This window comes from Ctenopharyngodon idella, chromosome 17 (genome assembly GCF_019924925.1).
Source record: "Ctenopharyngodon idella isolate HZGC_01 chromosome 17, HZGC01, whole genome shotgun sequence".
Taxonomy (NCBI): Eukaryota; Metazoa; Chordata; class Actinopteri; order Cypriniformes; family Xenocyprididae; genus Ctenopharyngodon; species Ctenopharyngodon idella.
In genome coordinates, this window is record NC_067236.1 from 21,714,172 (window position 1) to 21,730,132 (window position 15,961).

A 15,961-nucleotide genomic window follows, 5' to 3' on the forward strand; every position below is an offset into this window, starting at 1 on the left:
TGAACTCTATTGGTAACGACAGAACTTGCGACCATAGTTGGCTTTGGGAAACGCACCCCAGACACACAGACAGATAGATAGATAGATAGATAGATAGATAGATAGATAGATAGATAGATAGATAGATAGATAGATAGATAGATAGATCTTTGTTGTTCTATCTCTCTATCTATTCTTCTGTCAATCTGTTTGTCCATCCATCTATCAGCCTATAAACTTTCAAGCTTCAAAGCTTTTTAGACAGAGATTTAGGGTTAGGATTTTCTGCAGAAATTGAGCAGTTGTCCGATTGACCAATCCTCTCAATCTGAGCCTATGAAAAATCAGGGCACATATGCGAGCCACACTCACATACGTTATGCAGTTGACTGTTTGCACTCGCACTAACAGAAAAACCCACAGAAAACAAATAAATAAAACTGGCACTCTTTACACAGGGCTTTTATCACGTCTTGAGGAAGAGCATTACAAAGAAAATAGAGAGTGCACTTTTAACCCTGACCCTGTGTGAGGAGAGAGCGGCCTAACTGTGGCCTTACCTGTAATAAACCCTCTACTAGCAGCACTAGATCCTAAATCACTCTACAGGACTCTAGAGTATCGAATGTCGCTTCATACAAGTGTACACACAGACACACAGCCAAAAAACAAACGCATGCAAATAGATACAAAGAAGCACAAACAAGTCACCTTGACAGACTTCCTCTTCAAAGTACAAATATATAATTATCATCTCGAAAAGTTTATTTACCAGAAAACGGTTGCGGAAAATGTGAAACTTCATAGTGTATGTGTCAGGGGTGTTAGTCACAGAGCCAGAGGTCTTGGCAGGGCACCCAGAAGCTGTAAAGGTTTAGTACCGGCCCACAACCTGTTTACTCCATACTGAGCGACTCTAGTGTGAGGGCCCTGATTCATTTGCTCTTTTCCTCTCTTCAACATTCCTTTTTTTTCCTTGCATGACTGAGGGAAAGAGGTACTGCTGCCCAAAAGATTCAGAATTGATTGGTATTAGGAACAAAAAATGATTCCATACCCATGAACAATTCTTATAATAAATAAGAAAAAAAATGCGATGAAGCTGCCATTTAATATAATTTCAATAATAAGTAAATTCAAACCAATTCTAAAACAGAGTGATTTTTAACGCCTTTTCATAGTTAATTTTTTTGCATTATTATTATTAGTGCATAAATACAATCCAATAACTGGTCATAACTAAATATTAAACAACGATACTACATAATAGATTCATTTATTTTCATAAAATACAGAAAGCATAACATTGTGACATGAACAACCAGTAAGGAACGACAAATTTTCAACTAAAACTGAAAACTTTTTATGCGTTTTGGCCATTGATTTACACAACAACGGCGTTTTGGTGGCCTGAAAACGCTAACTTTTGAAAAGCGGGTTTTAAAGTGCACGTTTTTGAAAAGATAACGTTATCATCTCCGTGTAAACTACAAAAACACAAATTTGTGAAAATGGTGTTCAGTCAATAGGTACATAGTTTTTTCTTTACAAGGTGATATCAGCAACTACAGAGTATTTAGTAGAATAAACATGCAAGAGCCGAAATGAACACCGTTCAGTGCCGTTTTGTCAATAGGGAAAAATATCATGCTAGATATCTATACTGATATGGATTGGGTAACATGTTAGGAATGAAAGGATGCCACATCATTTGATGGAAGTGAAAATTATCAACCTACAGAGGACTGAATTCAAAAATCACCCCGAAAATCAAAGTGAAAAAATGATGCAGCAGGCTAGTCCATTTTGCTGAAATTTCATTGCAGCAACTCAAAAATGGTACTCAGTAGTTTGTTATGGGTCTGACAATGGGTCCAAGGATTTCATCCCGATACCTAATGGCAGTCAGGGTGCCATTGTCTAGCCTGTAGAGGTCTGTGCGTCCCTGGATATGCCTCCCTAGACCATCACTGACCCATCACTGACCCACCACCAAACCGGTCATGTTGAACAATGTTATAGGCAGCATAACGTTCTCCACGGCTTCTCCAGACCCTTTCACATCTGTCACATGTGCTCAGGGTGAACCTGCTCTCATCTGTGAAAAGCACAGAGCGCCAGTGGTGGACCTGCCAATTCTGGTGTTCAATGGCAAATGCCAATCGAGCTCCACGTGCTGGGCAGTGAGCACAGGGCCCACTAGAGGACGTCGGGCCCTCAGGTCACCCTCATGAAGTCTGTTTCTGACTGTTTGGACAGAGACATTCACACCAGTGGCCTGCTGGAGGTCATTTTGTAGGGCTCTGGCAGTGCTCATCCTGTTCCTCCTTGCACAAAGGAGCAGATACCGGTCCTGCTGATGGGTTAAGGACCTTCTATGGCCCTGTTCAGCTCTCCTAGATTAACTGCCTGTCTCCTGGAATCTCCTCCATGCTCTTGAGACTGTACTGGGAGACACAGCAAACTTTCTGGCAATGGCATGTATTGATGTGCCATCCTGGAGGAGTTGGGCTGCCTATGCAACCTATGTAGGGTCCAGGTATCGCCTCATGCTACCAGTAGTGACACTGACCCTAGCCAAATGCAAAACTAGTGAAAAAGAGTCAGAAAAGATGAGTAGGGAAAAAATGTCAGTGGCCTTCACCTGTAAAACCATTCTTGTTTTGGGGGTCGTCTCATTGTTGCCCATCTAGTGCACCTGTTGTTAATTTCATTAACAACAAAGCAGCTGAAACTGATTAACAACCCCCTCTGCTACTTAACTGACCAGATCAATATCACAGGAGTTTAACTGACTTGATGCTATTCTCTGATTAAAAAGTGTTCCTTTAATTCTTTTGAGCAGTATATTTCTTCACTTTCAGAACCACAGGCATCAAAACAAGGGATATAATTAAGTGAAATAATGAGGTAAGTATGTGAGCAATTTGAGAACATTAAAAAAGTATGAGTAAATGATGCACATCATTTTCCACAGAAATATTACTCTACTGCCACAAGATGAAGAAAATTCCTAAGAACAGAAAGGAATGAGTGAGAATTACATGATGAATTATTTTTTACCTGGTCTTCACAACATCCAGTGGGTGCATCAAACAAATCTCCACAAGACCTATAGAGAACAAAAATCATAAGCAATTATAACACTGCCTGTCATAAATCAGTCATTAAAACGAGACATGAGCACAACTGAACATGTTATTATTCGCTCACAGGCCATTAAGCTGTCATTACCAAATGCCAAGCTTTCTTTCCTTCTCTTTCACTCTTTCTCATCATATTTCACTGAGCTTTTTAAGTATTTCAGTATAATCCGATTTCATTCATGACCATTCAAGCCTTATTGCATTGTACAGTGAATTTTTAACTGCATAATCATCCCAAACACAGCTTCATTTCAAACACTCCAGAATCCTGCCAAGTGCAAAGTCTCTCGAGACTGAAACGTTTGACCTAATCCACAAATATTTCACCACTTTAAAACGGTGATGTATTATACACCATGATCCATATATTTGTAAATACAAATAAAAAGTCACAGACGTTTGTGTGATTCCATTCACCGTCTGTCTGGGTGCATGTGTGTGGTTTGTGTGTCTGTTTTCGGTAGACAGAGGGTTTTCCCCTCAAAAATCCCTATGCAACAGTCCCCTGAATTCACATCCGACAGGAGCCGCTTGGCCAGCAGCCACCTTCGTCACTCTGATCTTGTTTTTGCCTCCTTGCCACTCCACTGCAACTGACAAGCGTGCGGTAAGGGATCTGGCAACAAAATGGCCTCCATGCATAGATGTGGGACGTTGCGCTCGCCTGGCCTGCAAGTCATTACCATCATCCATTTTATTCGGTTCCAACGTGCTGATGGACGTAAAATCCCAAAGTATTTTCGAATCCTATTTTATCTGGACCGGCCCACAGAGAGGCTGCCGTAATGGCCTTCCTAATGCCAGGATTCCAGTTCATATGCGCTTGAGCCATGACAGAAAGGGTGAGGGGTGTTTAACATGCTGAATAATGGAGATTTTACACTGCAAAACACAACGAATACTTTGCATGTTGTTACCACACAGATTGGGTTCCATTTAACAGAGACAGTGAACAACAGCTGAAACCGTATCTGTGTTGGGCTACAAGTTATGTAAATAGTTAACAGCAAGATTCAGTACCTGTTTTGCCCTAAACAGTTCACAGAACTCTTTTTTTTTTTCACGGTAGCTGTAAACAAACATTGAGGGGGTGTTAGACGAGTGCAATTTGTCGCAGCGAGATCTTAGAGGCGCAATTATGCATCTGCATTGCAATTCTCAGCTCCGTTCGGGCGTTTACTTTAATGGTTTCCCTCACAGATTCCTCTATGTGTACACAGCTGTTGAGAAATATGGTCCTATTCTAATTTCTTCCATTAAAAGTATTGTCCATAAACAAGACATTGCCTCCTTGGGGATTTTCCAGGAAAGTAATAATCAAGAGAAATTCCAAAGAGGAATTGCAGTCCGCCATTATGACTTAGCAAAAGATACATTCAAAAGCGATACAGACATGTTTGTGTTGTCTTTTTGGAGTCTTTTGAACAGATAATGTGGCATATTCATAAACAAATCCTAGCAGCTGGACAAGCTGAGGTGATGTGATTCATTTCAGGTCTGATATGAGCTTGTGTAAGATGCATCAGTCAGGCGAAAATGAGGAGAAAGGAGGCAAATTAGGTATGTCATGGTCTCCCTGTCGCCCAAGGCGTTATAACGCAGTAACGTTTATCATTAATTAATCACGGCTGCCAGGCATCACAGGGGAAAATAATGTTATGCACTCAGGAGACACATGTTTTCCATTTCAGTACTCTATCCATCCTGAGGAAATAAAAGAGAAGGAGGCCTGGGAGAGTCATCTGAGCAGCGAGACAGCTGTAGGAATAGACCCATCTGTACTTGACGCTGAGGTGGAGTGGTAAAGTCATGTTATGGGATGTGCCTTTTTAAAATTCTGCAATACTTGAAAAACATATTCATTTCAGTGAATTAATTACAGTAATTTTTTATCAATGGTCATGTAACCAACATCGTTATCAAGCTATTATTTACCTCAGATTTTAGAGGTAGTTTATTGTTCAGTATTGAATTGAGCATGCATTTTACATTTCAGCTCAATTCCTGAATTTAAAATTAATTTGTGGTGGGAAACAGAAAGCAATACTGGAATTCAAATTGAAATTTAGGCATAATTAAATTTAAAAAAAAAAAAATTAACTAGAATAGGAAGGTTTGTAGAGACAAACTTTGAATGCTTGACAAAGCCATATTTGAAAGCAAAAAAAGAGAAGAGTTTGGAGGTTTTTGGCCTTTCAGACCAAGATAAAAATAACATTTCATTTTCCAGAATGCCATTAACTGTTGAATTTCTCCTACTTCCTGTAATTCCAATTCAACTTCCGGTGGGTGTGGCCAATTAAGTTCAAACCCCAACTAATGAATAAATAGGAAGACTTTTTTTTACAGGAATATTCGCAGGGTTCAATACAAGTTAAGCTCAAATGACAGCACTTGTGGCATAATATTACCACAAATTAATTTTCATTTGTCCTTTCTTTTCTCTTAAAAAAAAAAGAAAGAAAAAAATTTGTCTTACAGTGGGGCACTTACAATGGAAGTGAATGGGGTCAATCCGTAAACATTAAAATACACAGTCAAAGATTTTAGAGAGGGGAAAAAATTGCTTATTTTCTGACATTGAAAAATTCTTTAAATTTTTCTTTAAAAAAAAAAAAAGCTCTTAACTTTGTTGCCATGTTGCCATTACCATGCAGCAAAACAACTAAAACCTACAACGACCAAAAAAAAAAAAAAGAACACTTGCTGCATCCCAGTTTGCCAAATTATACTATGCCCTAAAAGTATGTACTGTTTTTGTGAAGAAAAAGTACATACTTTTGAGTGTGTAGCAGAAGAGTATGCAAGCTTTGGGACATACAACTTCCTTTTAACGGACGCTCCGTCGCTTAGCTACATGCAACCTATAACCATTTAAACTACCCTGTCAATCATCTTGTCACAGTTAAAATCCTTCATATTCAATTACATTTTATTTCCTACCGCTTCGGAGAGAAATGTAGTCGCACATCGATCTGCCGGTCATGGGTTTTTCATGTGGCGAACTCTCCTCATGTTTGCATAATGATGAATTTAAAAGTTAATGACCAAACACATTGTTATAAAAGTTCGGAATGCTGTTGCAGATTAAATATAATGTGGATAACATTTAATAAATGTCTTTTCCTCAGGTTAGATACTGATTATTAATCACTCAAACCCCTTTATCTTAACCGCTCTGCTTAACCGTTGCACATCCGCCATGTTTGTAGTTTTTAAACACTTTTTATTCATGTATGTAGTTCTAATGGAATCTGTGTCCAACGCACAATGGGTTGTGGGCAATATTAGCTGTTAGAGTGTACATGGATCCACACTTCGGATTCTAACTGGAAAAAGTAGATCATCCGGGTATCTTTGGAGTACTCATTTCAACATACTACAATTTGGAACATACTACGATTTATGACACACTAATTCTAATTTCGAATACTATTTAGGACGGATAGTATGCAAATTGGGATGCAAAAACAGACTTCACATCAAGTTTTAGCAGCAGAATTAATGTAGATACATTTATAAAACAAGCATCACATTTCTGCTTTTAAATTTTCCAGAAATTGGTGCCATTTACAGACATCGTAAGCGTCTCACCATTTTTTTTTAAGAAAACAGGGGACCAGTCAAAATTATTTTCTGTGATAATCAACATTATGCCACAACAACTGTCGACAGAGCTTAATTTGTACCCTGAACCCAGAACATGCCATTAAAATCTGATTTTCAGAACCCTGTAGGACTGTTTGTTTGACAGGAATGTTGTTTCAGGACCAACAAAAGTTTTTTTGATCCAAAAACACATGCTACTTTGACAAAACCACGGTCGCTGTTGAGGTAAACGTGGAGGAAGCCTGAATCCGTGTGAACCCTGTTGCTGCTCTGGACTGTACAAGAGGGGCTCGTAGAGGATCAAAGGTAGGAAGCAGTGAGTAGTTGAGAAAGCCTGTCACTCATTTGAGTCTAATGAACTCCATGTTTGGCGGAAAAGAAAAGAACACCCTAGTTAAGCAACAACACTCAAGAGTTATCGTCTAAGACCTTCCAAAGAGGGGAAAATGCACAAACAAGGTGAGAGGGCCAAAGAATAAACCACATCCATCGTTGGCATGTTCCATATGGGTGGATTTAAGTGAGCAGGAAAAAGACGATGAGAGGGGGGGCAAGAGATGGAGAGACTGAAAGGGAAAGCAAGACTTTCTCTACACAACACTAGCAAGTAATTAAAAAGGTTTAAGTGGATGCAAGCTGTGCTCTTGTAATGAGAAAGCCACTATATGAAGAAATTATATAATGGTGATGTTGCTGGCCAAGAAATTATTGGGAGAAATGGGGGCCATGATGGGAACAGGGCTGTCGTCAGGGGGCCCAGTATGGTAGCTTACTCATTGGACCCAGAGGAGAGATGACCCACCCATAAAACATTTGTCTCTGGCTTTGTGGATGGGAACCCTCGATAGGAACAAGATCATTTTTTGTACACTGGACAATAGGGCTGGGTAGTAGCCGATTCATTTAAAAACTTAATTTGATCTAGATATCGAGCTTTTAAAATCCCAAGATCATTGTTTTACTCGTTTCCTGCACCGCTAAATCGATAGTATGAAGTCAAAATACCCATATTTTACCAAAGTTTGCTGTCCTAATTTAATCTAATGAGATAAAAAAAGAACATAACGCAAAAAAATGGCAAGAAAACACATTTTTATTTAATTGTTTTGTTTCACAAACTGCTAAATCTATAGTGTGAAGTCAAAAGATCCAATTTTACCAAAGTTTGCTGACTGAATTTAATCTAATGAGATAAAAAGCATAATGGGCCTGTTTATACTTGGTCACTTCATGCATTTTCTCTGATCTGATAGCTATCTGATTGATCAAAACGATTATATTTACACTTGGCCACATAAATGTGTCTCCGCAAAATGGATATAAATCCGATCTTTAGTTCTCGCGCTATATGCAGATTTAATGGAGTTCACGTCACCGAAAGCAACAAATATATTTTTAGTTAACTGGCTTGGGGAAAATATTTTGTTGGTTTCACAACTTTTGAATAGTAATGGTCATTTACTTATTTATTCATAATTTTTAGGAGAATTTTCATTTTATATACCTGTCAATGAGTTTATGATAGTAATCAATGCCATTCCCTCAGAACTTATACATTTGCTACAAAATAATATAGACGAAAAGCCAAACTTAGTCTTAAACTGGAAGGTATACTGTATATTTAAAAGACAAAAAAAAAAAATGTAATAATAATTATCTCAGAACAATGTGCCAAATTTCCACTGTTCCTTTAGCAATTGGATTTTGGAGATCACAATTTCAACATGTCAATTGGAAAAAGACCTTCAAAATCTCCAGATGCTTTTTATTAACCAATAAAATTAGGGAGGTATCATTTAAGATTGTTCATTGTATTTATCCTGTAAAAAAGGTAATTGAAAAGTTTTGTAAAGATATTGACCTGAAATGTGTTTTTTGTAAAGAGGGAAATGAGAGTATTGTCCATTTATTTTATGACTGTATTTATATAAAACTATTTTGGTGTGATCTGGCTTTTTTTTTTGTGAAAAATAGTACTAACATTGAATTAATAATAATAATAATTAAATTTATTGTCATTGTAAAAATACAACGAGATTACATTAGAGCATCAATCGATTTCATGAAGTGCAAAAGATCTACAATAGCACAGTATATAACCCGGACAACGCGTGACAAACAAGGAATGTAATACATAAGATAGATAAACTCTAGTAACCAGAAAAATGTGTATTAGTTAAGTGTACTGCAGCAATGATCTTCAGTTATTGCAGTTATTGGAAGATGGTGCATAATAACTACAAATTAACTGAAGGGAGGGGGAAAGGGGGACAGTGTTTGTTCAGCAGTCTGACTGCCTGGGGATAGAAACTGTTGGCCATTCTGGAGGTTCTGGCCTGAAGGGACCTATACCTCCTACCCGAGGGCAGCAGGTGGAACAGACTGTGTGCTGGATGTGACCAGTCTCTTATGATGTTGTACTTAAAGTAAAAGACTTCAAAATTTGGTATACTGTGAATATACTCATTATATATGGAAAATTCTTTATCCACAAATGTAAATGGGGAGGGAAAAAAACTAATTTTACTCATTTTAAAATAGAAATAGGTCACTACTTGTATACATTAAAAGAAACAAGAAATAAAGCGAAAAGCTGTAAATTATTTTAAAGCTTTAAATCTATTCTTTGAATATTTTGTAACTTTTATACTTGTTTATAGACGTGAATTTCTTGCTGCTTTCCCTTTTTTTTTTACCATAACATTTGATTTGATGTAATTAATATACTATTGCCCTTGTATGTTCATTGTTTAAAAGATTGCAATAAAAAAAAAGAAGAAGAAGCAACAAATATAAGCTGCATTTTATTGATCATCAGCTAATTTCAAAATCAAACACTGCAATAAGAGAGAGAGCGGCAACAGCACTGGTAAAATCATTCCTTTTAATAACGATGACTGACTTTCAGTTTAATTTGTGGCAGTTTGCGCGATCGGCTAGCTGAAGAGATACTCAGTTGCTCATCTGTCGCTGTCAGATATGACAGCGCTACTGCATCGATGCATGATGCAGTAGCGCTGTCATATCTGGCTACAACAAGTTATTTAGCCTATAAAATGCTTTCACACATTTTTGGGAGGAGTAAAATTTACATATGTGGTTTCAACAACCAGATGCATTTAGACTTGACAATTAAAAATTGTTGTCATTAGTTGAAATAAAGCTAATATAAAAAATTAATATTTAATGAAAAACTAACTGAAATAAAAAAAAGTTGAAGTACTAAAGTTACCAAAACTTAAACCGAAATAAAAATGAAAAATACGTAACAAAACTACTAAAACCTAAACTAAAATTAAAAACTGAAAATATAAAAATAAAAACAAAATGAATACTAAAATAGTGTATAAATAATACTAAAATAACACTGGTATACCCAGTCCTATTGGATAAAGTTCAACTCAGCAGTTTCTACGTCATTGCAAGGTTCAATAATGTAGTTTACCCAACAAAATCATTTTCACTGGGGTATGAGAACAGAATAAGACAGCTTCGCTATGTGTGGTGGTGGAGGAGGACATGCGTGCACTATTTGCATGTTTTCCTTGACAGCTGAATACAAATGAACAAACTCTTATGATGAGCGTGTAAAGATTAAAGTCACTATGCAGATGCGAGGGATATGATTAGACACCCTATCAGATCTTAAGCCAGGCATAGCATCATGATTGAGTAATATTTACTGAATTCAATTGGATGGAAAAAATGAGCCATGTTTTTTTTTTTCACAGTACTTCCTGATAAAGAAATGATCAGCTCCAGTGTCTACTTAAAATAGCAATGCAAATGACAACCTTTAAATGCAACCACAGAATCAATACGAGCAGCTGCCGACAACAGCGTCTACGTTACTGGTAATCCATCAAGAAGAGCATAATCAAACATGATCAAGAACCTGCTCCCTACTGATCCAAAGCTCTCTGCAGGCTTTCCCATCCAAATGTTGAGTTGCACTATGGGATTTCTGTGGTTGTCAGCACATGCTACTGTTTGATCAAGTGCAGAGTGGAGAAAGTGGAGAAATAGAAAGTCTCTCTCTGAACTCTTATGTGATTTTGTCATTTAGTCAAAGTTCAGGCAGAAATTGACCTGCCATCTGGTTGGTGTTTTAGGCTTAGTTCCGCCTTAGTGAGTGACATATCATTGAGTTCCATTATTTGGCGTGTCTTTTGTCTCTGAATCACAATAGCACTGACAGTTTCTGTCAACCGTGGCGTCTACACCCGCAGCTACATGCGAGAGAACTGACACACGCGCACTGCAACAGATTGACAAGAAGAGGCGATTGCCCTCAAGATGCATTCTCAAATTACACTCTGCAACAATGAAACCAATGCATGTTTGTGAGTTTATCATTGGTGACATTATCTATTTTAATAATATGCCTGTTTCATGATGAACTTTTTCATACATGGAAAGTTTGACGTAAGGTTTTCCCAAATGAGGAATGGTAAGACCGCACTGTATAGGAAGTCACTCGAGCCAGGTGTGGTGTGTAACATTCTCAGTCAGAGGGAAATGTGAGATATATGGCATATACAGAGAATATTATAAATATATATATATATATATATATATATAAATTGCCTTGATAACTTAGGCAGTGGATTTCTAGTTTCAGCATGCTTTGCATAGGACTAGATAAGGAGAATAAATGTTGAAATTAAATGTTAATTTATTTGTTTTTAGTGAAGGGAAAGACCTGTTAGTGTTTAATGCTGTTCTGTTTGATATTTAAAAGAGTTTTGGGGCTACAATTATGCTGAAGAGTAGATACATGAAGGTAAACACTACATTGACTCTATAAGCAATGACTGCGCAGTGACAAGTAATATCTTACTTGTTCATTAAATATACATGTTAAATAAGTTATGTTAGCATGTGCTAGGATAGCTGTTGATTTGAACTGAAATAGATGAGATTATTTGGTTCCAGGACTAACTCTGGTAGTTGCAGTGATTTAACTTTTTGGAGTAATCAACTTAAAAATTTGTGTTTATGCTACAAATTATTAAGTTCCTCTAAATCAAATGTAGCTTGTTGGTTGAATGTAAATTCACTCAAAAATGTCAGAACTCAAAAAAATTGATGCAAACTGTTGCGTTAATTTTTTTATTGAGCCAACACATTATTTTTTAGAGTGTATATAATTTCCCAAAGCAGATCTATACAGGTGGAGCTGGGGAAGGTGGGGGGTTTCGAAGGAAACTGCTGCAAACTGCTATAGTAAATGCTAAACATCCATTTAAATGTTGTGAGCAGCAAGCTCATTCGCTGTAGATGCAACATGAACCAATCAGCTTGTGCCAAGTAGTTAACGATGTGAATATCATCAGTTTGTGTTAAGGACCCATCAGAGTTTCATGACCGAACTACACATATCCACCTTATTTTTCAGAGTGGGCGTGGCCATTTGTAAATTTAATGTGTTATTTTTAGCTGTAGAAAGCAGCTCGTTATGCTGCTTGATTTTGCAAACTGGTATTTCTTACCATATTATTTTAATATACGATTTTATTTAATTATTTTCTATTTGAATATATTTTAAGATGTAATTTATTCTTGCGATGACAAAGCCGAATTTTCAGCAGCCATTACTCTTTAGTTTCACATGATCCTTCAGAAATCAGTCAAAAACATTTCTTATTATCATCAATGTTGTTGTTCTACTTAATATTTTTGTGCAAACTGTGGTACATTTTTTTTGTAACAATGTAAAAGTCTTTACTGTCACTTTTCATTAATTTAAAGGGTTAGTTCACCCAAAAATGAAAATTCTGTCATTTATTACTCACCCTCATGCCGTTCCAGACCCGTAAGACCTTCGTTAATCTTCGGAAAACAAATTAAGATATTTTAGTTGAAATCCGATGGCTCCGTGAGGCATTCATAGGGAGCAATGACATTTCCTCTCTCAAGATCCATGAAGCAGTGTTTTGAAATCGGCCATCACTAAATAAGTTGTTGTTTTGTTTTTTTTTGGCGCTCCAAAAATATTCACGTCGCTTTATAATATTAATATTGAACCACTGTACTCACATGAACCTATTTAATTATGTTTTTAGTACCTTTATGGATCTTGAGAGAGGAAATGTCATTGCTCCCTATGTAGGCCTCACGGAGCCATCGGATTTCAACTAAAATATCTTAATTTGTGTTCCGAAGATTAACGATTTTACTTTACACAAAAAAAAAAAAAACGAAGGTGTATGGCTATAGTGGTGGTATTTTTAAGGGAAAATATTTAAAGAAATTATTAACTTTTCCAAGAAGAATTTACTGTTTAAAATTTAAACAGCTAAAGCACACAAATGAAAGCAGCTTAAAAACAGCAAAAATATTAAAAAATTAATAATAAAAATTCTAGATAAACTACACAGCTGGATGAGTAGACGGTCAGCGTCACCCTAGCACACACCTCCGAATACATTAGCCCCATTGTATTACGAGTTGCCTCGAGCATTGATATTTTGTCGCCTAACTAGGCAATGCTAATAGAAAAGTTAAGAGCAAGATAAGAGCAGTCCACAGAGGCGATAACACATGGACTCCAGGCAACTGTTCTTCAGCATACATTCATAATAGTCTGATATCTTCCCTGATAGAAGACCATACATCACCACAGTTGAGATCGCTATCTTGCAGTTGGTCTTGGCTCAGGCAAGTACCTGACTCTTGCTCCCACGCAAAAGTGAGAAAGGAAAATAGCACAGTGACAGTAAATGATTGCTCAACATGCACAGGTGTCATCAATCATCCAAAGACAGCGACTGAGTGAGCAGATTTTCCCTAAAAGCCTATAAGAAAAGGTTAGAGGGTGAGGGAAGGGGGCGTTCACTAGAAGTACAGTGTCGCGAAGGTGGGATCTCTGAAGTTGCGGTTGTAACTGAAGCTAACTACCAGCACCATAACTATTATCGTTGTTAGTTGACTAAGACAGCTGCTGGCATTGGCTCTTCATGGGTTACAGTCACACTTGAGTTACTTCAAACCAGGCAGAAAATGCTCTTGGCTCTGTCTACCTAGAGGTACTGAGATAAAACACCCCCAATTACTTGTATTATAGTTCTTTTACATGTCTAAATAATTTCGTACGTGCTAATCCTTCTTGTTGACACATCAATTAATGTGAATGGCCTGGCATGACATGCTGGAAAAGTCAAGTTGTGCAATCATGTGTGAAATAAAAGTGATGGTTTCGACATATTGCCATTCATGTCACTTCTCAAAAATTCTTTTACCAGAGAATTCGTAAATGTTTCCTTGTCTGGTATAAATCTCTCAATCTCTCAATATTAGGACACCTCTGAACTTTTTACTAAGATGGCTTTCGAGTGTTCTTTATAGGTTGGTTATCTGGGAGTTGCGTATCAGGCATTCCTTTTCACATCGGTCCAAAACTACGAGGTTTGGCCACGTTCCCGCTTCCACCAGTAGCTAATCGAGCACACCCTCATCATCGGTGACACCTCCACACTAAACCTCGTGAATACGGCTTCTCAAAACACACAGACACAGGAATGCTAAACATACAGGCGGCACGACCGCACTGCATCATTTGTCATTCTGACTAACAATGAACATCTGATTAGCCATCAGAGGTTTGAGACCTCACACCGGTATCAGATTCCACTGCTGGCTCATCGAGGGGAAAATACAAAAACTAGGTGAAGTGTGAGCTATGCCGATAAGAAAGTTGCTACTATCTATCTGTGCCAAGGTGCATACAAGTATGTACACATTTAGCCAAACCTGACTTATGATTCTATGAGTTTTAATTATAATTCTCATGTGCACATAGTAGGGGTGTAACTGTACATGTATTCATCCGGAACCGTGTGGTACGGACGTCACGATTCAGTGCATACCGTCAGACGACGAATACAGTTAGTCACAGGCGATCCACGCTCCAATCCAGAAGGGGGCGTGAATGGTAATACTGCGCTGTTTGCTAACCGCCACAACAGGAAAAAGCACAGAAGAAGAACAGCGCATATGCGAATGACTTGAACGCTTAAAAACAAAGTCCACTAGATAGTGCACAAGCGTTGAATGCATCTTTCTGTGCTCATGGAAAAAGGAGAATATTTTGAAAGGCTTGCGCTCTCCTTTGTGCGCGAAATGGAGTGGAACGCGGGAATTTAAGTATAGGAGGGTTGGGGTTAAGCTTTGAATGTTTAAATGTAGTTTAAGTAGAGAAAATTGTAACACTCCTAACGCACAAGTTTTATTTTTTATTATTCTGTACTTTTATAACAGGAGATGCTTTTCAGTTTTATGACCAAAAGCCTTTTGTTTTTTTATCAGCACTGCAAAAAAATGACCTATGCAAGAGTTCATTCTGTTTACTTCTTAGTGCTTAATACACTAAAGGAGGCTGTACTGTACTAACTAGTGGACTAAATGCCACTAGGTGGAACAAACTGTGATTTGCACCACTGTCTGTTCAGAATAAAATAAAAGAAACCTAGCATTGTGGATTTGTTCCTTTGTCTGGTAACACTTTAGTTTAGGGTCCAATTCTCACTATTAACTAGTTGCTTATTAACATGCATATTACTAGGACATTAGCTGTTTATTAGTACTTAAAAAGCACATATTAATGCCTTATTCTGCATGACCATATTCTACATCCCATAATCCTACACAATACCTAAACTTAACGACTACCTTACTAACTATTAATAAGCAGTAATTAGGAGTTCATTGAGGCAAAAGTCATAGTTAATAGTGAGAAGTGGACCCTAAACTAAAGTGTGACCATTTTTCCTATTGTAACAAAATCGTACCAAGCCGTGACCCCAAAACCAAGGTACGTACCAAACCGTCACTGTAAAGCAAGTAATAAAAATAAATGGTTTAGCTCCTGGATTCTAATTGGTCAATAGCTCTTACACAAAATATGTTGCTAATGTGTATTTCACTGTAACTATTAACCTTAGTTTGCATACCATGGACTATACGTTGTAGAAGAACTTAATATATTTGCCTAACAACATTTCTGGGATTTTATGATAAGATGTGCATTTTTATTATGTGTACGGCCCTTAGTCGCGACTATATTCATAATGTAGAAGTTTCGTCTTATAGCATAAAAAAAAAACAAACAGAACAAAATGGATAAATCCACACTGTGCAAATATAGTAACCTGGGGTGAAAGTGTTTAATAGGAGGAAGAATGAAAGTGTATGAAGAAAAGACTTGAGGGGATGAAAAACGAATATGC

General features: G+C 37.3%; 1 protein-coding gene across 1 annotated transcript in view; it reads right to left on the reverse strand.

The window, feature by feature from the left end:
• The window catches only part of slc25a21 (solute carrier family 25 member 21), a 122,541-nt gene that overhangs the window by 36,653 nt on the left and 69,927 nt on the right, over positions 1-15,961 (reverse strand). The window contains exon 3 of the mRNA XM_051868773.1: positions 3,043-3,091. Within this exon, the coding sequence (XP_051724733.1) occupies positions 3,043-3,091 (49 nt within the window). The remainder of the gene's footprint in view (positions 1-3,042; positions 3,092-15,961) is intronic.